We start from the raw sequence: 23,932 nt of genomic DNA, 5'->3' as shown, positions 1-23,932 counted from the left end.
GTGTAACAAACAGATGGACAGAAATCATGATTAATAAATTCCCTTCCGCTTTTCAAGCAAGGGGTATAAAAAAGGACTAATGTAGGCTGACAAGCATTATGGCCCATGCATATTTTTGCTATTCAATGTCTCTGAACGTCTTTCTCGATCAAGATTGTTCCAAATCAATAAATGGGAAACAGTTGTCTGTATTTGAAAATACTAATACATGTAATATTGTTCACTCACTTAACCTCCCGATCAAAGATTTTATTTACACCAAGTTCAACTCCCATGAGTGCTTTCAGTACTTTGATTTATATATATGTATAAGAAAAAATATAACATACAGTATGTAATTTATATCCTCTCTTGAAGATAAAAAAAAAAAAATGCAAGAAGATTCAACGCTGCAAATATATTTATTTATGTAAAATACTTAAGACATGCTCAGCATGAATATTATTATTTTACATCTTGTACAACAAACATAAGTTAATTAACCATCCCATGCACATTGAAGATGGACTACATATGTTCATTGAGTATGCAGAAAAAGTGCATTAAATAGAAGTTTTCAGTTTAAAAAAAAGCTCACACTTTTGGTGTCATTTTGGCATGGTCTGCTTCAATAAATAAATACAAATACTTTTAAAGTGTTTTGTCATGTAAAGTCATGGTAAAATGTCACTTCTCTTCCTCAGATATTTCCTCTTTATAAGCTTTGGCTAAAATAATTCTGTCCCTTAAAAGCTTGAACAGAGTATAATAATTACAAAATAAAACAAGAGCTATGCAGACAATATGGTTCCATTCTGTGCTTTGCAGGAGACAGAAAAACTGGTACCCCACCAGGAGCCATGTTAAAATTAGTAACCAGTTTACCACTCTCATTGGCTGATGAAAAAGAAACTGTAAAGAACAGAAAACATGAAATGAAAAGTTAAGACAGTTTGAAATTTTTATTCTAAAGACTCTTGAAGGATCGAGGACTCATTTTTTTTTTTTTTGGAATTCTAAACAGTTTACCTTTCATATTGGTTTAAGTGATGAAAAATTCTGCAAAAACAGATGTTGATACTTACATAAAATCTCCCGTGCATTCCATTGCCGGGCTCTGCTGTAACATTGATTCCCTCCGCTTTAAACAACCCCTTAACATGTTTGACTAGAGCACCTTGTGGCCAAACTGTTAACTCTGACCACCTGAAATAAGAATATATACAGCTTCATAATTTAAAAAGCCTCCATCTTGATTAAGTATGGATGAAGTTTAAAGATGAGAATAGAATAAAGGCACCCATTTAAATAAATAATTGACACACACAAATGATATATACACGGTGTTTCAGAAAACATGCAACCATTTACTTTCCTCACCATATTGATTTGCAAACAGGAACATGTGAAAGTATTATATAACATTATGCTAAAAGGGCTAAAGTTTTTATTAATATAAAAAAAATAGAAAATAATTACCATTTTAATTAATTATGACGTCATATTTGACATCACTGAAAAAAGAGAGTTCAACATTTTTAATGTTGAATTTAATAAAAAGCAATTATCAGGAATTCCAAACTGCTGAATCAGAGCATATCACCAGTTTGTATAATTACAGAAATGCATGAAATAAGGCTTACAGAATGCAAAGGACTTATTGATAGCAATGAAAAGTGGAAGTTGTATTTTAAATCTGTTAAATTTTACAGCTAATGGAATAGTTAAATTTGATCAAAGAAAAGGGGAAAAAATGAAGAAAAATTAGAACACAAGAAAACATGTTGAATGTTACTAAAGAGGCATTGTTCAAGAGACTCAAATGAAATCCTTTAATTAAGTGAACTCAAAATAGTTTGAAAAATGAAACCTATCATTTTCCTAGAGACTCTTTGCAATAGTAATGAGAACTTTCTTGCATCGGATAGATTACATTCTTTCAGCAAAAATGACGCCATTTTGAGCATAGTTTTTAACTAAGTGAAATTTTACAAGTTTCTTTTTTATTTTGTAATTCATGATCTATTTGCTGTATGAACTTTATTTTAATAAGAATAAATCTTGAAGTTGTGACTTTAAATTAGATATATTGGTGCATGGTATTGGTCAAAACACCAGTAAAATCTAATCAATCAAAACGGTTGCATGTTTTCTGAAACACCCTGTATACATCAGTTATCAACTGATGAAGTAATTAAGCCAGTTTAACTAGAATAAGTGAAACAACGAGTTCAGCTTCCACTATCATTTAACCGATCACCCCAATTTGTGGTCTCCCTAAGTCATAAACCTACGCATTATATGGTACATGGGCGTGTCTCCCCTCCACTTTCTGCCAGCGACCCAAATGAAGAGCTGTCCTGTGTAACAGGTCCAGATACTTAGGGGGCAGGTAATGTACTATCAGCATCAGAAACGCAGACAGCCATGTGACCACCACGTGTTGACCCACCCACCATGTGTCGTAGTACAAAGTGTTCTGAAAATAGCAAAATTACAAATTTATAATTTTGTATATCACTGAGAATTAAAGTAATCTGCAAAAAACAGTATGTTTAATGAGTTTGACTGTGGTGTAATTTGTATTTTTAAAAATATACGCATACATTGACAAAGACATTAGATGGTATCAAAATATTTGACCCTGTATGCAAAAACTGTACACTCTTATAACTGATTAATCTTCTTTTTTGATAATGTCCTTATTTTAAATTTTAGTATGGAACTTAATCAAAAACCTCTTAATATTACATTTAACATACTTAAAAGAATCTTTTTGCCTAACACACAGAACTGCCTACAGTCTCTTCTTATTAAAAAGCTTTACAACATATGAAGATACACGTAATTAAATTAACACAGAAAAGATACCAAAAGGTTCAGAGAGTTGAAACAAAAACAAAGTTTTAAATTAATGTAAATGATCTACACATATATATTTGTACAATGTACTGGTATTCTTATGCTTAATCAATAACGGTAATGCATGCAGTTCTAGAAACTCTGGTAAATGAGTTTTAACAAAAAATAAATTTACTTTATGCATAAAAGAGAAAAAAAGGGCTATAAATATAAAGCAACATTAAAATAAATAATGAAAAATATTTTAATATTTCTAAAAAGACAAATAATATAAAGTTTTTAAAAAATAAAATCTGTACAAATGAAAGTAGACGACATGACTTATGCAGAGAACCACTCACCCAACACGATTCACACGTGTTTTGTACATGCTAGAGCAAACGAGATCAATACATGGTCATTCTACATTTAAGTTTATAATCTCATGTCTAATACCTAAAGAATGGTAACCTTTTAGAATCAACTTGTTACAAACTTTCTAAATCTCTTTATGATCTGTATTTAATTTTTTTTTTTTTAAAAGTAAAATAACATTCTCCTTACATATTTTTTCTAAAACTTTTATCATTTATACAGCAAAATTCTTAAACTAATTAATTGATGATCCTCAATGAATTTGCTTCAAGGTTTTGATTAATGAAATAAGCATTCAAAGTAACAAATTTAAGCATTTTTTTCAACTTTACCAGCAAACATATACTAGTATCACATGAAAGAGAAAGATGGTTTATCCTAAAACATAATTCAATGTCCTATCAAAAAGGAAAAGGTTGTAAATACAAAATACATCATTTTTATATAGCTATTCCTTATATTTTCTGTTTATTAACTACTCATAAATAGATTCTAAACATCAAGTACATGTGTATGTCTTTCAAACCAGATGAAATCACTTTTATGTGATGAACTTTAAATCAAGATATTTGTTGGCAGGTTTAAAGGCATAAGCTATCAAAACAATACTATGTATATAGTACATCTTAGAAATATGCATGCTCGAAATTAGTAAATAAAGGCATAAATCTGTTTCATGCTATGTAATAGAAAAGGACAAAGTTCTTTCCAGTTTGATAAATATAAATGTTTCATGCTATATCAAATTGACCTGTTCAGCATTTATACCAGACTCCATTAAGTTTCACAATGTATAGCAAAAAATGCGGACCCAAGATTAGTTCAGTGTGCATTTGGCCAGAGATTAATAAAAATTGCTGAATTTGAAACTGATGATTTTAATTTAAGAAAAAACCTTCCTCCTTTTTTTTTTTTTAAAGAGAAATGAATTTTTGAAATGAGAAGTTACCTCAGGGTTGTTAAGCTGATTCTGTGATTGAAAAATTGAATTGTACTAAATATTCTTTGACAATGTAATGTATCAAAAGCATGTAGCCAGCTTTATAAACTGGTGCATTTTTATTAATTCTTAACTTTGTTTGATAATAAATATTATTACAGGGACTGATTATATTAAAGAGGTGGTACTCCTTTTAATCTAAAGAGTTCTACTACAGAAAAAAAATGTAAAAAGCAAAAGTATAAACATGAGTGTTAAAAAAGTCTTATATTCCAAATCCCTATTTATCATTCATGGGTGTCTTAAAAGCTTGGTCAATCTGCTACATATATATACATATTAATACAAGGGTAGGATAATCATGTGAACAACTGCTTCCCTATTCTCTGTGATGTATGCAGCACTTTTCATTTAACATCTAGCTCATTCAGGGCTTAAAATTTTCACTGGTCACAAATTTTTGCTGATCAAATGTAACTGTCTCATTGGGCTAACAGATATGGAAAAGAATGACCCAAAACTTGTGCTTAAAAAGTACAGTTTTAATAGTTATTTTACGATTTTTTTTACAAAAAATATGATTTCTTCACACTGGATTCTTTATCATTTCTATAAGTGCAACTTGGAGATTGTGCAAATAAGTATTTATAATATATAATAGGTCAAGGATAAGAGGAATCATGTGTGCGTTTTGTAGTATATAAAACTTGGACACACTAACCTTTCTAGTTAACTAACCCAACTGTAAATGAATTTTAATATTCATGAAATCACTTTTACTCAATTAAGTACCAGGTACTATTACAATCCAAATTTTACTTAGCCCAGACCAACAGGGAAACAGTAAATTTGAGTCCTGTCATTATATAAAACTGCTGGTTTTAAAAACCAAAACATAGATATACTTAGTAGTTTTTTTTCAGGAAAATGTTTTATTGGTGCTGTAATTCATCACAGATAACAGGAAATTTTCACTATTAGTCAATCACATGGATAATTGGGTGCAGTTACAGGTATAAATATACTTTTTTTGGTATTTTTCCTTACCTGCGCAAAACAGAGTGGCACAAAAGTCATGTAGTATGCTGTAAGGAGGGAATTGAACAAAACTTGCTTGATCCTGTTATTGAAGTCGGACTTGAATTGGTCGACCTCTGACCTAATTACATCAGGGGTCAATACACAATTATGGTACAAAACGACCTCCTCATCCTCCTTTTTGTGTCGTGGTCGATCGCACACAGGTGAAGGCCACACAAGACTTTTATGGTACAAAGGTTTTATGGAAGGACCAAACAGGAACACATATGTTATAGCTCTAGAAAAAGAATAATACCATTTTTTTTTTATTATAATTGTACCTATAAATAAGTATATACAAATTAATTTTTATGGGAATCCACATGAAATGATATCCTCATTTCCAAGTACTGTAATTTTTTTGAAGATAGGTCAATACTGTTTTCTCTTGACTTTGTGAGTCAGAGGTCAAGTTAATGATAATTAAATATTTACTACTAGTAATACTTACGGACAGGAGAGAAACAGACAGTACAATGCTGAGTGGTTTGTAATGACCTGGTAGGCTGTGTACACCAGACCAAGAGCATTAACAGACAAGAGTACCCCTTTAACTAGCTGAACAACCCAATATACTACACTCTTTGTGGACCTAGATCCATATATCTGAAAAGAGAATTTAAAAAGCAAAATATTTAAGATCATTGATTTCATTTTTGCATACAATTCCCTTTTTGTTTCAATAGAAGAACAAAGATATACATAATTATGTTACCATACCACTAATGGGGAAACACAAGTATCAACCTTTCACAAGTTTTCTTTATATTAGTACTGAATGATATTAATTCAACACTGGATTCCAATGACAACTGATTACTGCAAATATGACTTAAATTTACCAAGAAATAATTAAGATTGTAGATTAATACTTGATATATACAATATAATTCTACTGTACACGTGTTACCTCTTGAACAAAGCACCAAACTATTCTTCTGCACATCAGGAAACATAAAAACAGTACGAGATAAACATCGATCAAATAGAAATTCTGTAAACAAAAATAAAAAAGAAAAATTACACAGATCTGTATTCAGTAGAAAATCTAATTTTTTTCAAATATATAAAAAAAATTAATGTCATTATAACCACTTTTCCCCTAGTACGAAATATCTGACATTTTCCAGGCTTTTTTACGATTTTGATATATTATGTTTTCTCGGCACATAAAATATCAAAATCATGAAAAAGCCTTGAAAACATAAGATATTTTGGACTACTTTTTCCTGTGAAAATGAACTTACCAGGGCATAATTGGCATGACTATGTGGGAGCCACCACACGGTGCGGTACAGATTAATGTACTGAAGTCCCATGGCTATCACTCCAAAGAAATATAACATGGCCTCAAATGACATGTTGGGGTCACTTGGGATTTCTGGGAGATAGCAGTGTTTAGGGAGAACAGCCATCTGTGCCAAGGGCACCATGTTTGAATCTCTATCTTCTGTATGGCTGAAAAAAAATTCTAAAATTATTTATGTGAAAAGAATGTAGCTTTGATATTTTATTTCACAAATCTGTTTGTATCTTTAGTGCAGAAAGTTCAAGGTGTGAATATTTCAACTACTAAGTGCAAAAATCTATCTAGCTGCTGTAATTAGTATTTAATATGCTTGAATTTCTTTCACTACTATGTACTCTCTATATAGATTTTACCAATATCATATAAATTTACTTGACAGATATTTACATGAAATATTATTATAAATATAAAAAAAAACAAGTGCAAAAAGGTGAAATTGTGTAATTGGTCCTGTAGGGCTGTTACGGAAACTGCAGCACTATTCATCTGCAGGGCAATTTAATAGCATTTGGCAGAGTTTTTGTTGATATATGACATCTTTTAAATAAATGATATTACGACTTGAGATCCTATTTCACCAAAATATATCATTTTGGCACGCAAAAGAGCAGTAAAAGTTATCAGAATATCGTGAAAGCATCCATTATGTATATGTCATGTTTAGAAAACCCACTTATCAACTATTCCATACCTCTTATTTTTTTAATTCCCCTGATTTCATCAAATTCATTATAATTCTTTATATAGAAAAAATTGTAAACATTTCTTTTTTAGACCCCCTCCCCATGTAATTTTATATTGTAATTCTAATTTATAAATTTTGACATAGGAGCTTAGTTCTCTTCTACAAATAAATGGGATAGTCCCATTTATTTGTAGAATAGAACTAATCTCCTTTGTCAAAATATAGGGGATTTATCTAAACATGTGCCAGTTCATTACAACTAGGCTACAAGCTACTGTTCTGTCAAAACGTCAGGTCTTCGATTAAGTGAACGTTTTTAAAACATTACCTCCCATTCCCTCCTTTACTGCTGCTATTATACGAATTTGACTGTATACGGGATAAAATACGCCGTCCACTTGGCATCTTTATGTCTTGTTTTCCATAAAAGTACAAAAATATGGTCTTTGTTTTCTCAAATAAAAATTACGGGAAATCCTACAATGAACGAAAACACATACGGTAGAAACCAATCTGAAGGGATATAATAATTCCGGAAAGATTTTTTTTTTCATTTTTTTATCCAAGGTTTCTAATTTATTTCAGAGAAAATTTGCAGATTTAATAAATATACCAGTGAAAATTCAGTTGTAGATAAGCTATATATGGCAAGACTTGTCCATGGTGCTAGATATCCAAATATTTTGTCTTTTCTGTACATAGTCTTCATTTCCAATTGTTCCTAAATAAGAGGTTTATATACACCAATATTGATATTTGTATTTTTCCTCACCTCATGAACAATAGGCTCAAATAAATTCCTATTCCCAACACTCATGTGTCAAAAAGACATCATATTATAGTGACTTTTTTTAATGGGGATTTAGAGACAAGTCACTGTGCTTAGGTCTTTTGGATATGACTTGAAAAACAAAAGTCCAGTGCCATAGGTGATGAAATGACAAAGAACCTCACTGCAGAAAGAAGTTGTTGAGAAGACTGTGACCCAAATTTATTACAGACAGACACACACACACACAAAAGTAAAACAGTATACCCCCTCTCATTTGGAGCTGGAGTCTGAATTAGTGCATGGTGACATTTCTATATTTGTGTAAAATTCTTGAATGGGACAGAAAACACCATGTACAATTTTTCAGTTGAACACTTCGTGTTCCACAAAGTAAATTGACCCATTTCTGCTCCACCACAGCATTTTCTCCTTCTTCATTGAAGATCTATCTGCATATTTACCCTAAAGGCTCAAGCACCTTCATCAAATCCATAAAATGAAAACAGCATGCTTGCATTGTCTGATGATTTTATTCAGTATATATATATTGATTATATATCAATTCAATCATGACAAATGATAGTATGAGACAATTTCCAATCAAGTGCTACACGTATCACAAGAAGATTGTTCTACTAAACAGGACACTTGTTCATAAAAATAAATCAACCCTACCATTACTGGAGAAGAAAAAACGACTCTGCTCCGTACAGAAAGAAAATGTTTCCTAATGCCTAAATACACCAAATGTATCCTGAATTACAGAAATGCATCATAAATGTATCTACCGATTAACCTTGTTGAAATTTATTTACAGATTCATTTAGAAAAGAGAAATTAATTATTCAGGAAAGAAGTTTTTTAATATCAGGCAAGAATGTATCACAAGTTTTTCTAGCAAGGTGCTCCTCTAAGTAAAAAAATATAAATATCAATACATATCTTCAGGAATTATATACACAGAGACCACAGCACTTGACCAGTAATAGATGAAGTGACCGACTGGAATGCTGAAGATGAAAACACCAATCCACTGCCTTCATAAGGTTAACACCCAATCCCCTTACAATATCAAGATTTCCTAGAGAAATATTCCTTTCCCCTGCATCAATTCAACGCCATTTAATGAACAGCTATGCTATGGAACTCATGTTAAACTAGTGCGATAGCAATAAACAAAGCTTAAAACGTACATAATGGCAGTATATATAGACAGGAATGAAATAAGCCCCAAATTTTATCTAAGTACAAAATATATGGATGACAAACTGGCAAGCTTTTTTTTTATTTTACCTTTTTGACTTAAAAGTGACAAATTTCCTCCAACCTTTTTTAAAGAAATCCCCTGACAATTAAAAATTACTTTTTTCTGTCAGAACTGGTCACCAAAGAGTCAATATAATATCACATCTACAATATCTGAATTGGACCTATAAAGTGAAGACAGTCTTTGGATTCCTGCATTTGAGAACCTCATTATCCACCTATTAAATAATCACCGTGACTAACTTAAAAATGCAGCCATGATATCAAATATTCAAATAATATATAAAAATCTCTGCATACACTGAAAATTTCAAAACTAGTAAAGAAAGAAATAAATATACTTGGGAATACTTAAGTCACTAACAAACATCAGAGGATACATAACTGCATTACATTGTACAAAAAATATAGACAATCTGGTTACATTAAGTTACACTTTATAAAATAAATCTACTAACTTTAAATCCCACCCTCCCCAATGTTTCTGAGTTAACCACTTAAACCTCATTCATTGGAAGAAAAAATATACAATGAAAACTTTGTAACAAAAAAGCTTGGAAATAGTGATGTATTTTTGCCACGCCATGCTCTCCTGTACAATGCTGTATTAAACTAATTACATGAATGACAAACATTAGACAACCCATTATTCATGTGGTGATACAACTTTCTGGTTAAAAGCAATTCCTCCTTAAGTCTGCAGTAATCAAAATTATCTGTTGAATCAATCTGGAAATAATTTTTTTGTCCGTCTTTGATGTGTCACCTGTCATAACACTATGTTGAGAGACCATAATATACTGTACACACTCCCCTAGCCCAGGTAAAACCTCGGATAACAGACATGATATGGTCAGTAAAATATATAATTTGTTCCTATTTATGCAGGTTTTTCTCTACAAGGCCTCGAATTGATCCACCCGGTGTTTGGTATTGCCGCTGCGAATCTGCTTCAGTGTCTTATACTTGTCACGCCCTTGTTTCACGTTTTGTTCATGCAAGACATCGTTCAATGTGGCCTTCTGGGCATCTTTGGATTCTTCTAGTTCTTTTTGTAATGCCTGAAATTTGGATGATATAAATATTTTATGCTGAACATGATTATTTCTATAAACAATTTTTAAAATTATCTCTGAAACTTATTTAATCAAGTCTGGGTTTTTTTTCTCTTCAATATACAGCCACAACAATCTGAAGCCTAACTTACAACTGAATCAAGTTCTATTTATTTTTTTCCTTTTTAAAAAAGCAGTCCCTTCAAATTTCATTTTTTTTTCCTTTTTTAAAAAAGCAGTCCCTTCAAATTTCAAAGTTACTAGTAGTATATCATTACAATGAGAAGACACATGATAAGTGTTTCATTTGACAATGACCCCCAAAAATAAAGTAAAATTCTTAAGCATTATTTGTCTAAGATGATTGCCATGTGTTTTCTAATAGGGAATAGTGGTTTGAAATTCATAATACTGATACTGGAAATATAGGTAGGGGGAACTTGAGGAATCCTGACCTCTAGCTGTTTCTGCAGTGTGATGTTCTTCTCAGCTTCAGTGATTCGTTCCTCCTCAGGCCGAGCCATCTCTGCTGCATTCTCATATTCATCCAAGTCAGCAGCTATAATAAAATTAAATGTTGTACTCTCAACATTTTACCTCTCTGTTTAATGTACTTATAAGAGCCATTCTCTGTAATGATTTGAAATTTTATATAGGAGCTGTGGCACGCATAGTCTCATTTCTCCATCTCTATGATGAATGTCATTGATACCATAAACTGAAATCAGGCAAAAATTGGTTGCTATGTTTTATAGTTACCATGGCAACATGTCTTAAAGTTCGAAAAATGGCATTTTTAAACATGTTTAAGCCCCATAGTTAACATTTGCGGCAAAGCAAACAATTGTCAATGACTGTTTCCAAAAGTTGAAGGTCAGATGTCTCAAATGCATGATAAACATGTTTGTTAAATCAACTATTACATACGTTACTATGGTAACAAAGTATTCAAAAGTAAAAAAAATATTCATTGAATTTTATTAAGTTACACTAAAAATAAAAAGCAATTATAGGATGAAATGTGACCAAATAATAGAAAAAGAGCCTTGAAACACATACCAAGAAAAAAATATGATATTTCATTTTGGTTGGCAATGGTTGCCAAGGTTTTTATACCACAGAGAGCCTTCAAAGTAACACTATGTAAAATCTGATCCTATCTAAAAAAAAAGCACATTTCCTCATAACTAATGATAATTTCATAAGTTGTAACATTCCATTTGAAAAAATTCAGATTTACTTTAAATAGAGCAACAAGCAGAAAATATATGCTTAAAAACCTGAAAAATATTTTGTTTCCTTGAAGATTCCCAAAACTTTTATGATTGATATTTATTAACAGCTAGTTTGACTTTTAATTTTGACTATCATCCAATCTCTAAGTGGATGCAAGAAGTCACACAGGGTTTAATATTGATATAAAGTTCACAAAATAACATTTTCCCTTTTGTAACCATAGCAACAGTGTTGTTTTATTTTTTTACCAATATATATATTCAACTTCAGTTCTAACAGATAAGTACTATTCAAGCTGAGTCCTTTAATTTGTTTCTTGATTATATGGCAATTTAATTCTTAATGCAGCGGAAAATAATTCACTTTTAAGCACTGGTACTTTGTTTCCATGGTAACACTACAAAGTAGCAATTATACTCAATTTTTCTTATGGTTTTGGTGTTGCAATGTCCTAAGGATGCATATTTGCCAGTCTTGAATTTTCATGTTTTTCCTCAAGACAGCATTACAATCTTAGTTACTGGTTTTGCATGGTTACACTGTGTTACCATGGCAACCATTGAAGTTATTTATAGATAATATTGCAACTTATATACTTAAGGTCAAACATTTTCATTGTTTTTCTTAAGTGAGTTTGAGCAAATAACACCTCCATTAGTGAATACTAGCATATTTCAGCATTTTAAATGTAAACCCTACCTGAAATATTCTAAACAGTTTCTTTACAGTATAAGTGAAAAAGGTGTTATATCTGAGAATGGTTTGTTTGCTTTTTCTAGTTTTTATTAACCCAATGAAAATCTTGATTTTTCAATTTTTTCCGGCTGTTGCCATAGCAACCGAGACACGTACTATATTTGGCAATTTTGGTGAAGTTTCCTCAAAATCGGTGACCATGCGTGGCAACAAAGTTTAAGTGGTTACAGAGAATGGCTAATAATTCTTAAAATATACATGCAATATATATATTCATATCTAAGAATTTAAATTTAACCCTAAAAATAGCTTCAATCATCTGAATTAAAAATGTATCATTAAGAATACAAGATGTCTTTCATAAGGGTTGGAATTCAGAAAATTATTTATAAGCAAAGGTAACATTCATTTCTATTTTTAAGAAAATTTTAGTGAACAAGACACCTAATCCTATTTGTGCAAGATTTTCAAAATATATACCCTAAAGCATGTTATTAACTAGTGATAGATTTTTAAATTTCAACTTTTAGCAATTTTTGATAAATGATTCTAACTACATATCAAAATTATTTAATACTTGTGTAATTATAAAACAAGTTTCCAAGGAAATGACTTATGTTTTGATAACCATTTTTAATACCAAGTTTCAAGGAAATGACTTATGTTTTGATAACGAAATGCAGCAATATTCTGTAATAATTTTTGTGTTTGGCATAAAAGGTTTCACTGTATTTACAAATGTTATTTACACAGTTTAATTCACTTCCTTTTTAAAACGAACTAACAATTTAACCAATTATTTTTTGTAACCCATAATAATGCTTCCTCCTTGTCAGATTTTGTTAGATTTTATACTACATTTATATTTTGTACATTCTACAGATTATTTATTTCAAATGTCTCAAATATACAGGTTATTTATAACAAAACAAATCTGTTACAATTAGTTCGATGCTCTAGTCTCTGGATAGGATCTGACATTAAGTTTAAGACTCGTCAAAATCTTACTACTCTTTAGAGCAGACTTACCGATTTCACTATTGCTTTACTCTATATATTACTCTATCTTTACAGCAGACTTACTGAATTCCTGTCCGTTTTCTCCGATGTCGTTCTCCTCAGTCTCGTGCTCCTTGACGTGGATGTTGGCCATGGCCTCCATCAGGGCCCGTTCTTTCTCCTCTCTCTCCTGTTGGGCGGACTCCAGGTCTGTCTGTAATCGACCCATCTCTGTCTCCTTCTCATTCAGCACCTCCATACTTCTTTCTATCTCCTGCTGGGCCGCTGCTAACCTCTCAGCCTGGAGGGAAAAAAATTATAAATTATCAACTTTAGAAAATTCAAAAAGTTCATGTCAACATGAAATGCAACTCAATGTTGAGTTTTTTTTTTTCCTTCTAAATTCATTCTTTGAATTCAATATTTGATTTTTATTTCCTGAAAAGGTCAAGAACTCCAAAAAAAGTTAATCAGGATAATTCTTTCATTTCATAAATCTTTCATATATGTATAGTTTTGTATACTGTATAAATTGTTAGTTTGTTAATTAGCATGACTTTGGTGTATATAAATAATCTCTATTGTATTTGTATTATTAAAGTTCCAGTATACTTTCTTTAACAATTTATAGTTATATTTATCCATATAAAATTCTATATATATCTGTTAAAAGTTATATAAATGGAAGGTGCTTATGCTGTATCTTATATAAAGTGGTGGTGAGAATTTTTTTTACAAATTCTTCTTTTTTTTGTAATAAAACTACATAGTTTCTGTTCTACTTTCTGATATATTTATTCCAAAGTGATTTTTCCCCTACAGAAACAGTTAGTTTAGGATACATCATATATGATACTGAATCCACAGACATACCATTCGTCTTTTTTCTGCGTATCTGTCTTGCTATAATGATAACGGTCTGGGTACAGCCATGTAACAATAGGATGTACACATTTTATCAGAAACTCACCCCACCCTACACAGTAACAGCAACAATTGCTTTAAATTCATGCACGTAGCAAACTTGTCCTGTACTTCCCCTTCATTTGAATAAAATGTGAAAAAAATATATGAATTTTTAAAACAGAAATGTGTGATAACAATTATTTCAAAAACTCTTATAAAGGATGATACTGTTGTGGCATTCTTAAAAAAAAATTATACTGTATGAAGCAGAATTTTTAGAGCTTTGGGAAATTATGTTATTATATGACTTTAGACAGCAAGTTATAGATCTAATTATCAGACGAATATAAGCAGCAAACTGAGCATTCGCAGCATTAACTATGTGTAGTTATTAAACCTGCCGGTATGTGTAATTTTTTATGAACAGAAATTAGTCAATTTGTTATCGATTTCTTATCCAGAGATTTCATGGCATCAGTTGGCCAACAGCCAGGATGTTTCAACTAAGCTAATTTGCCTCATATTCAAAATTTAGTATTGAGATTGACTGAAATGCAATTTCCTGCCCAAATACTAATATTTCTGTAGAAAAGTTGAAAAGTGGACAATCTGCCTAAGCCTTCACAATTTAATTTCATGAAAACAAGTCTGATTTAGCCAATGAATCTAATGTTTTATACCCCCAACTATTTGTTTCAGGTGTTATGTTACAGAGTTTGACTTGACCCCCTACCATCTGTGCCTTCATGTTTTGTACAGAGAATGTCTTGATCCCCTTTTTGTTTCAGGTTTTATGTACAGAGATTGTCTTTATATTTTCTTTCTTTATGTACAATGATAGTGTTGATCCCCTTTTATTTGTGCCTTCATGTTTCATGTAGAGATTGTGTAGTACCCAAACCACCTGTGCCTTCATGTATTTATATACAGATGTTGTGTAGACCCCCTACCATCTGAGCCTTTATGTTTTGAACAGAGAATGTCTTGATCCCCCTATTATTTGTGCCTTCATGTTTTGTGTACAGATATTGTAAACCCCCTTACCATCTGAGCCTTCTCCTCCTCGGAGGCATGCTTGGTCTCCTCGTACTGTCTCTGGAGCTCGTCAGCTCGGCGCCTCTGCTCCTCCAGCTCTTCCTGCTGAGCTTTGTAGGCCTCCATCTCATCATTGAGCTCACGGATCTTACTCTGCTGATCCTCCAGTTCTACAAAGAGTTCAAAGACATGAGATGGTGTCTATTACTAAAAATTTACATTTAATCAAGAGAATCTCATATCTTATCTATGGACTTAACACCTCAAACTTTGCTTTATTTTTATATCCACCATACAGCAAGTCATGTTTACTTATCTTTATGAATACCAAAAAAAAAATATAAAGATACAGGTATAAACATAAAATTTTTAATGAAGAGAAGTTTAAAATTTTATTTCTTTGAAAAGGTTGACATATGTAACCACATAGCCATTGAACTTATTTAGAAGAAATAATTTCACAATGAGTGTACCTTTGGCTCTCCTGGCATTTTCCTCCTCGTACAACTGTAACTTTTCTAGAAGTTCCTGTTGTTTTTTCTCGGCAGACTCACGTGCATGCCTTTCCTGTTCAAGCCTCTGTCGTTCCATTTGTTTTGCCAGTTTGTCTTCTCGGGCCTGAGCTTTCATTTGTTGGACTTCAATAGTGTCTGGCTTTCTTCTTCTCATGTAAAGTTCATGATTTCCCATACACAGCGCTAGAATTCTCTTGTTTATCCTCAGACGAGGTGCATAGAAAACAAAGTCCTAAAACATACACAATATTTCTCTCAAGTTTTGATGGTATAATAAGCCACATGCTTGTGATGAGGTGCATAGGAACTTGAAAACTTGGCTACAAAGAATGATAATCAGGCATTTAAAATTTGGACTTAATCAAATATTCTATGCTTAATTTTGAGCCTGTCATTGATTCTTTTTTTTGGCTGAGTTGATCAAGTCATTATATCTTCCCTGTAAATGTATTAATTTTAATTACATACTAAACAAATACTTACAGGTGCTTTTTTATCAATGGGCTTAATGACAAATTTCTTATCATTAAATGAAATATTCCTAATTTCACTCCATGGGAAGCCTATTTTAGGTGTTAATCTGCAAAAACAAAAAGGATTTGAAATCATTGCAATTCTATTGTAAGTATTTGTAAGAATTTTAATTATAAAACTTATTTTCTTAAAATATGATGGAATTCACCACTTACTTGTCTTCTTTATCATATACATTCAGACCAAGTGCATCTACTCCTAGTAAAAGTTCTGTGCCTTTCTTGTTTTTGATTTCAAAATAATTCACACCATACATTTCCAAATCTTGTGCTATTTTTAGGTACTCCATCATGGCATCTTCCCTGAAAAATGTATTAATTTTAATTACCAACAGGTTTTATGCGAAATTCTTTTGCCGATGGCTTCATATGTAATATTGTTTTACAACCATACATATCCTGCATAAAACTTTCAGAAAATTCTTGTTTCCTTTAAATTCTGAATGCAGAGGTGATGCCAATATTTTCCATGAGTTATGTACCTTAACATGCCTCTGTGTTCACTGAACCAGTTTTGTATCCTCTCCTCCCACTGCTCCTTTGATAATTTGTGCTGTTCATATACTCTATAATACAGAAAATGCATCAATCAAATGTATTAATCAAACATTAATCTTTCATGTTTCCATCACCTTATCATGCTTATCAATATACAGTGATTTATAAAGAAAAATAATTCCCATTACTTTATCAAATCTACAGACTATTTATAAAGAGTAAGATTACGACATATCAGAGTTTCCTCCCTTTAATATAGCACTGACAATGTACAAGAGAAAATATAATTTTTTTTTTTTTTTTTTTTTTTAATTTTCAGTGATACATTTGACTGTTTAAGACAGAGAGCCTTACCTCTGTGGTAGGAGCCTATCGTTGGACAGGAAGCCGGGTTTGTGTTTTTCGGGGTCGTAGTCACCATATTTGGCCTGGCAAGCATAGGAAGCTAACAACACGGAGGTTTCTGGGGGACAGTAGATTTCATCATTCAAGATGCCCTCCTTCACTTGTAGGAAGAACATTCTCTGTGAAATACAACAAGATGGATGAAGAATATAACATGATGCTAATACAACAGAAACTTTCTCATAATCTGTCTCAATTAGATTGTTCAACTGTTTCTTGTCATGTGCTTATAAAAAATAAAATATCTTTGTGTACAATACAAATAACATACCAGTATCATATAGATCATAAACTAATGCACTGTGTCAGAAAACTGGGCATCCAAGCATATATCACCCTGCCCATAAACCTATCACTTGGGGGATTTTTGTTTTCAATTTTTTTTTTCCATCATAAGCTTTTCACCTTTATTTAGCTTTTTAAAAAATATTTTTATATACAAGTATACAATTATACATAACAAACAGGTGCCAGAATGTTCAAATTCCTTTCTTGGGCGACAAAAATCATGCAACATTTAAAGTCACATTTGCTGAAAATCATTGCCTGCAACTTCATACTTGTAACTACTCTAAAAATAGGGCATCTTGACACACTTTCCCATACTATTGTGTTAGTGACTCAATATTTCCTGCTACAAAAGGCAGAGAAAAAACTGCATTAACTTCATTACGAACACAGTGGGTTAAAAAGTGGGTAGGACAGCGATATTCAATCCTGCTAATGTACATTTCCTATCTCAGATATAATACAATTTCTAGGAAGTGTGTATCATCTGATATAACGTGTTGAGTTCCCTACTGTAAATATTTATCAAAGGGATGAAACTTTTCAATATAATGAAATTTCTGCTGAGAAGTTTTTATATTGTTGGGTTCATAAATCACACAGGCTGCAAATTTTCTCCTGTTGGTGAAACAATGGAATCATGTAAACAAGTTGTCATAGAGAAATAATCCAATGCATTTTGTGACAAAACTTCAGAAAATTCATGGGGTAGGGCCAAAACTTCCATCTGTTTATGTCTCCTTTACTAGGGAATCAAATAAATCTGCCTTTTGTTGCATCAGCCTTGGATTGAGTCATTGGTGCTCTGCTTTATAACAATGCTGTTTCTACTGTTCAAGTACCTGTGTGATTTCCTGTATAAGTTCCTCTGACACATCCTCTGGGAAGAATTTGGCACGGAATTTGAATTGTAGGGGGGTTTCTTTTCTGACATCTTGACTAAGGACCTGCAATATAAAAATTAATTGTGTAAGATTAAGCTCTATTAAAATAGATGTATTTTAAGGAAGTATATGAGATGTTTTAGAGATTCTTGCAAAGTCATTTAAGTGACTGACACGCTGTAGTCATCAGCTCACAGTTACATCATAAACATGCTTATTATCAACTTTCCAGCATTATTTACAGTCTACAGGGTTTATGGCCTTGAATAAATGAATTTCTCTTAAGTTAAGTTCCTGCATTATGTACACACAAAACTAGATACACATGATGCAAAACAACCATTTTATTTCTGCAGGTACTTGAGAAAACCCTGTTTTGCTTCATTCAAGACTTCTCAAGTTCTCAAAGACCCCATTTATGATGAACTAACACAATAACTGTCTGTAACAAAGGCCAATGTTTAAATCTCTGTATTCACAAAAACTTGTTTAACCTGGCATCAAATAAATAACCGTCTAAACGAGAAGAAAAGGAGTTAACAAAAATTTGGCTACAACTATTCTCATTTTACCATGTGTACTTAATGTTAAATTTATAACCATGCCTTTCTATATATCTCTCTGAAGTCCCATATTGTTCTCTTGATCTGCTTATATGCCCTACATTTCAACCCAGTTCTACAATAAGTCAAGTCACAAGGTGTACCTGCATTTGACAACTTTTATAGACAGGTATGTCTCTCTGAACTTCATTTTATGTTGCTTTCATTTTTAAAATGCACTGAAGCATGTCCACAATATACCTTAGTCAGCGGTAAATTTACATTTGATATACATATCCCAGGCAAGTTCTCACCAAGAACATTCAACCATAAACAAGACATTAATAAAAGCTAGAAGCTGAGCTGGAATTCTCCCGGACATTGACTGGTCACTTCTATTGAAAACCTACTGAATTCTGGGTCAAGTAACACCTCCACTCCGCTTTAATACAGGTAACACTGGGACCGTTCAGGGAGAATGTCTAAATCATCGTAATAACACGGCACCCTGACAAGTCTATCTATTCTACTTTGAATACCAATCCTGTTAATTCACTGGATATATCAAACCTATGTAAATATCTGAGGTCTCATTTGTAAAACTTAAAACTTGTACACCATCAGGTACAAATGGAGAAACAGGAAACTAAAAGTGTATTTATGTGTGTTCTAACTATATAACCTACCAAAACACAATCTACACTCTACAGATAACTTCATTTAAGAGTTTATACACATGTTTGGAAATAAAAGTGCATATCGATTTTCCCCAAAGCTCAGCAACCATAGTTACCTTTTTGTTCAATTTGAGCCATGTGGTGTAACCTTTACTGTCAACATACTGTAGACCAAAGAACCAAATTTCTCGGAGACCAATAGTTTTCACGACCTAGAAAACAGAAGAAATTATTATGTAAAAGATAGTATATAACTAAGACTTGTTATCAGATTATTAAGTGCATCAAATCATGGCTATCACTGTAACATCAAAGCATAATTATCAGTACTGGTTGTCACTACACAAACACCAATTATACAGCACGTAGATGCTTCTTGTCAAGCTATTTTTAACAGTCACGAATAATTTAATAAAAAGAAATCAAATGTATGTCGCACTCAAGCACTCTAATTTCACAAGTATATTTATCCCAGACCCCACACACCATTCAGATTGAAAAAGTGATTTTATAAAAAAGTAACTGTGGTGGATATAAGGTTTATTAAAAAAATAATCAACACATGTAAAATATCTCTTACATCAGTATAAGAGTGTATTTGTAGATGTACATCTCTGGGTCAATAAATTATCCTCCTTTAATTAGTATTCAGTGGCCAGGGGTAATTATAGCAACAGCTGATACAGGCTGGTAGGGACAATTTTCTACATTCAAATGCTTGCTCGCAAATTCACTTTGAATATTTTATGTTTGGCTGAGATTGGTTGTTAACTGTGTACATGTATATGCACTTCTGTTACATAACAAGATTCTAAATGGTTCTTAACAACCTTTCCATTTAATGTGAAAACGAAACTTTTTCTCTACAAAACTAAAAAAAAAGATTCATACCATCTGGACTCTATAATTTTGCTATGTTAATGTAATTTGCATCAATGTATATATATCCTAGCTGCCTGACAGAAATGTTTGGCAATCCTTAGAAAGAGCCATTTATTTTTTTTTTCCTGTCAAACATCACCAGGATGTAATTATGCAACACTGAGCTGTATGAATTGTAATATAGTTCTGTTTGCCATCACTTTAAAGCCTGGCTCTTGAAACATGTGGTTTGGAAAAATTATATCATTTAGTTCCCATGTTGAGTCTATATCGGTTGTGCTAAAACAAAGATCTTACTGGTCCAAAGGTTGTAAAGAATTTCACCATCAGATAATTCATAAAGACAACAGCAATGGATTTGCCAAATCAGAATGAAAGAGTTCAGGAAGTTGTGACATGGGTCATATTTGGGGATGGGGTGGGGGAGGTTAAGACTAGATGGTGACATAAGATCAAAGAGCTGCTTGCCAGTGGTGCTGGTCAGGATGTTGTGACCTGACATGGGTCATGTCAGGGGTCATGTCAGGAGGGGACGGGGAGGGGTAAAAACAAGACAAGGGCATTACCTGATCAAAGAGCTGTTTGCCAGTGGTGCTGGTCTGGATGTTTTGACATGGGTCATGTTTGGGGAGGGACAGGAGGTGAGTGGGTGGGTGGGGGACAGGAGGTGAGTGGGTGGGTGGGGGGTGGGGAGTTAAGATTAGATAGGGACATTACCTGATCCAAGAGCTGTTTGCCAGTGGTGCTGGTCTGGAAGTTGTGATATGGGTCATGTTCTGGGGGGGGGGGAGATAGGGAGGGGTCAAGACTAGACAGATATATTACCTGATCAAAGAGCTGTTTGCCAGTGGTGCTGGTCTGGATGGCAAACTCCAGCTCAGCGTCCATAGTCGTGACCCGCACATTGTACTAAAAAATAAAGCATGTTACTGGCATCAGCACATTGAATATAAACATGTAAATTACATACATTTACATTTTTTTATTTTTTTTTTCTCCTATAAATGTCAAATTTAACCTTCAACCAAATTTATCGAGTGTCTGCTGGCTCAGCTTTTTCTAGCATTGAATTTTTTTTTATCAATAAGGAAATACATTTTTTTCCCTTGTCACATTATTGACAGAACAGGTTTATCTTTTTTTATCTGTTATATATTTTTATGATCACAAAATCTGTTCAACAAAATCTGACAAGTAACATTTGTCAAAAAAAGTTTTTCATCAAGGTTAAAAAAATAACAGCACTTTTTCTTCTGTTTACATTGATCAGACTTAACATTCATCCTATACTCATCTATAGAGAAGGGTCAGATAAGGTAAACACAATATGTTCTCTCCTGTTTACATAGCATGAAACATTGTACAAATAAATTCTTTGTCAGTTTACATTGGTTGACAAAAATAATCAAATTCAAAACCTCTTGAAGACTGTTCTATCACAGAACCCAATTCTTTACAAATATTGTAGCAAAAAGATTATAAAATAATCTCAATATTACAAATAAATAAACATATTGTAAATTTCTAGGAGCTCTATTTTCTTCTGCAGCAAGGCAATTGATTTTAATTTAACATGATTGTCACTAGGCTTTCAGGATATTGTTAGACTAACATGACTGATGTAGATATAAATACCATTACCTAGTCAGCCTAACCTACCCAGACCTACACCCCTACACCAGCTGTTATTTCAGTTTTTTCCTGGTGTGATGTTCAAGAGAACATTCACCTGGCAGTAAAATCAACATTGATACAGACATCATAACAATCACACACAAAATGTCAAAAACAGAGGGACCCTGTCTGCCAATAAAACCTGTTACTTCTCCCAGAAAGCATTGTGCAATTTATTCATCAGCATAACTAGGTACAATCTGCCAAGTCTATTATTTTCTCATCGGCTAAACGGGCAAAAGAAAATACTCCCTGCATTGTGAGTTGGCAGTAATTTTTTTTTTTGGTCATATTCATACTTTTATTAAAATATTCATTACCTTAATTAAAACACTGAGAAGTAAATTACAGCCACATTATTTATCAACAAAAGTATACGTGTTTGCACGAGACACGCCTAGAAATTGAATCATGGGATATCTTACTTTTCTAAGCAAATAATGAAGTGTTCTCTCATTGATGACTGGTTCGTACAAAGAATTATCTTTGACAACATTTAAAGCTCTGATAAAAATTAAATCAACACACCTTAACAGTTTACCGGTATGTGCGTTATTATCCTCTTGTGAATTAAAATGATCACTTCTGTACACATTTAAAGTGTAACAATAACTATGGAATCTTAATAATTAAAATTGACTGAGGGCTAGTCCATATTGGATTTAAAAATTCTTCACAAACATACCAATATAATTGTAAACTTTGTTTCCTTAAAATTTGTTTTCTATATTTCATTGATAAAACATGAACTAATGAATTTACAATGAACTTACCGACTTCATTTTACTTGAACGTTAATCAATTAAATTAAATCCTTCCTGGAATCTCAGTAAGAATTCAATGAAATTTTATAAACACAACGTAACGGGCTCCTACAGAATTTTCACTGCTGTACGTGTGACGCACTGTGCACCTGAAGGGGCTGTTACACAGAAAGTTCTACCAGTACAAAAAGTAACAAACCACAAATATGTGTTCTTCCGCGAAGAATTCTGTGTGGGACTTAGAGCAGATCCTACAGAAAATAGTGGCTGAAAGTGGCTACACCTTGATTACTGGACTCCTACACAGTTTGCGATTTTAAATGTCATCCATTATTTTTTTTTGGGTTGAGAAATAACAGTGAAATTATTATATGCTTGTCTGTGCTCTGTCTTCATTCATTCATATCTATATATGTATGTAAAATAAAAATCAACCATGCAAGACAATCATCTTGCTTTTAATGAGTGACTCATTCCAAAGGACCGTTAAACAACCCAAGATTTCATTAAACCAAATTGAATTCCTGTTGAAAATTTGCAATCATGTGCAATGAATTTTCTGCTTTTAAAATAGGAAATGTTATCAAAAGCTATTCCATACACTTATTCTGAAAACTTCCTGTGCCCTGCACATTGTTACACATCACAATGATGAGATTTTAATTTCATAAGACAGAAAAAGCAATGTCTAATTTCTTTGCTAGTATGAGGATAAATCTCTTGATATCTTAAGAGTAAAGGCAAACTCTAATAATCGCTACATGTAGCCCTCTGGAAATCCAGAAAACTTGGCAAGGATTACAGCTAGCTTTTTTGGTGGGCGTTTTCTTCAATCTAACTGAGGGTGAAAACCCAATCTGAACCATGACATTCTTGTTTCAACCCTGTGCTCGATTCAAATGTATTCAGTCTATAACTGCCTTTTTATGACTACTCATGAAAGCGACCTTTCTGGAAACACACTTCAAACTCCTTTTTACAACCTACATCATGTATTTACAATTTATCTGTGTATTGTGGCCCTAAGCATGTTAAGAGCGAACTTTTTTTTTCTTTTTATCAGATCTGCCTAGATTACTCTTCACTTGCACAACAG

At 32.5% G+C, this 23,932-nt stretch overlaps 2 protein-coding genes across 5 annotated transcripts; both read right to left on the bottom strand.

Annotated features, from left to right (window-relative positions):
* Nucleotides 1-388: 388 nt before the first annotated feature.
* LOC134270152 (transmembrane protein 39A-like) lies at nucleotides 389-7,690 on the bottom strand. 3 transcript variants are annotated; one of them, XM_062752329.1, is made up of 9 exons: nucleotides 7,538-7,690; nucleotides 6,463-6,673; nucleotides 6,126-6,209; nucleotides 5,667-5,821; nucleotides 5,183-5,453; nucleotides 4,145-4,165; nucleotides 2,274-2,458; nucleotides 1,065-1,185; nucleotides 389-891 (listed from the first exon to the last, which is right to left on the bottom strand). In XM_062752329.1, the coding sequence occupies exons 1-9, from the start codon at nucleotides 7,612-7,614 to the stop codon at nucleotides 667-669; spliced, it is 1,350 nt and encodes a 449-aa protein (XP_062608313.1). In that variant the 5' UTR covers nucleotides 7,615-7,690; the 3' UTR covers nucleotides 389-666. The 3 variants fall into 3 exon arrangements, with proteins under 3 accessions (XP_062608313.1, XP_062608312.1, XP_062608314.1); XM_062752328.1 differs by lacking the exon at nucleotides 4,145-4,165 and adding an exon at nucleotides 3,183-3,212; XM_062752330.1 differs by lacking the exon at nucleotides 4,145-4,165.
* An 802-nt stretch (nucleotides 7,691-8,492) lies between these two features.
* LOC134270151 (radixin-like) lies at nucleotides 8,493-22,989 on the bottom strand. Of its 2 annotated transcripts, XM_062752326.1 has the most exons (13): nucleotides 22,846-22,989; nucleotides 21,224-21,307; nucleotides 19,633-19,728; nucleotides 18,256-18,360; nucleotides 17,075-17,244; nucleotides 16,705-16,788; nucleotides 16,379-16,525; nucleotides 16,173-16,269; nucleotides 15,648-15,921; nucleotides 15,184-15,344; nucleotides 13,318-13,534; nucleotides 10,758-10,861; nucleotides 8,493-10,308 (listed from the first exon to the last, which is right to left on the bottom strand). In XM_062752326.1, the coding sequence occupies exons 1-13, from the start codon at nucleotides 22,852-22,854 to the stop codon at nucleotides 10,144-10,146; spliced, it is 1,713 nt and encodes a 570-aa protein (XP_062608310.1). In that variant the 5' UTR covers nucleotides 22,855-22,989; the 3' UTR covers nucleotides 8,493-10,143. The 2 variants fall into 2 exon arrangements, with proteins under 2 accessions (XP_062608310.1, XP_062608311.1); XM_062752327.1 differs by lacking the exons at nucleotides 21,224-21,307; nucleotides 22,846-22,989 and adding an exon at nucleotides 20,965-20,998.
* Nucleotides 22,990-23,932: the final 943 nt, after the last annotated feature.

The sequence above is a fragment of the Saccostrea cucullata genome, unplaced genomic scaffold (genome assembly GCF_032062105.1).
Source record: "Saccostrea cucullata isolate Sc308-1 unplaced genomic scaffold, CSIRO_AGI_Scuc_v1 ctg1190, whole genome shotgun sequence".
Taxonomy (NCBI): Eukaryota; Metazoa; Mollusca; class Bivalvia; order Ostreida; family Ostreidae; genus Saccostrea; species Saccostrea cuccullata.
Note: the sequence above shows the minus strand (reverse complement) of the source record. Positions and strands in the feature narration are given on the sequence as shown.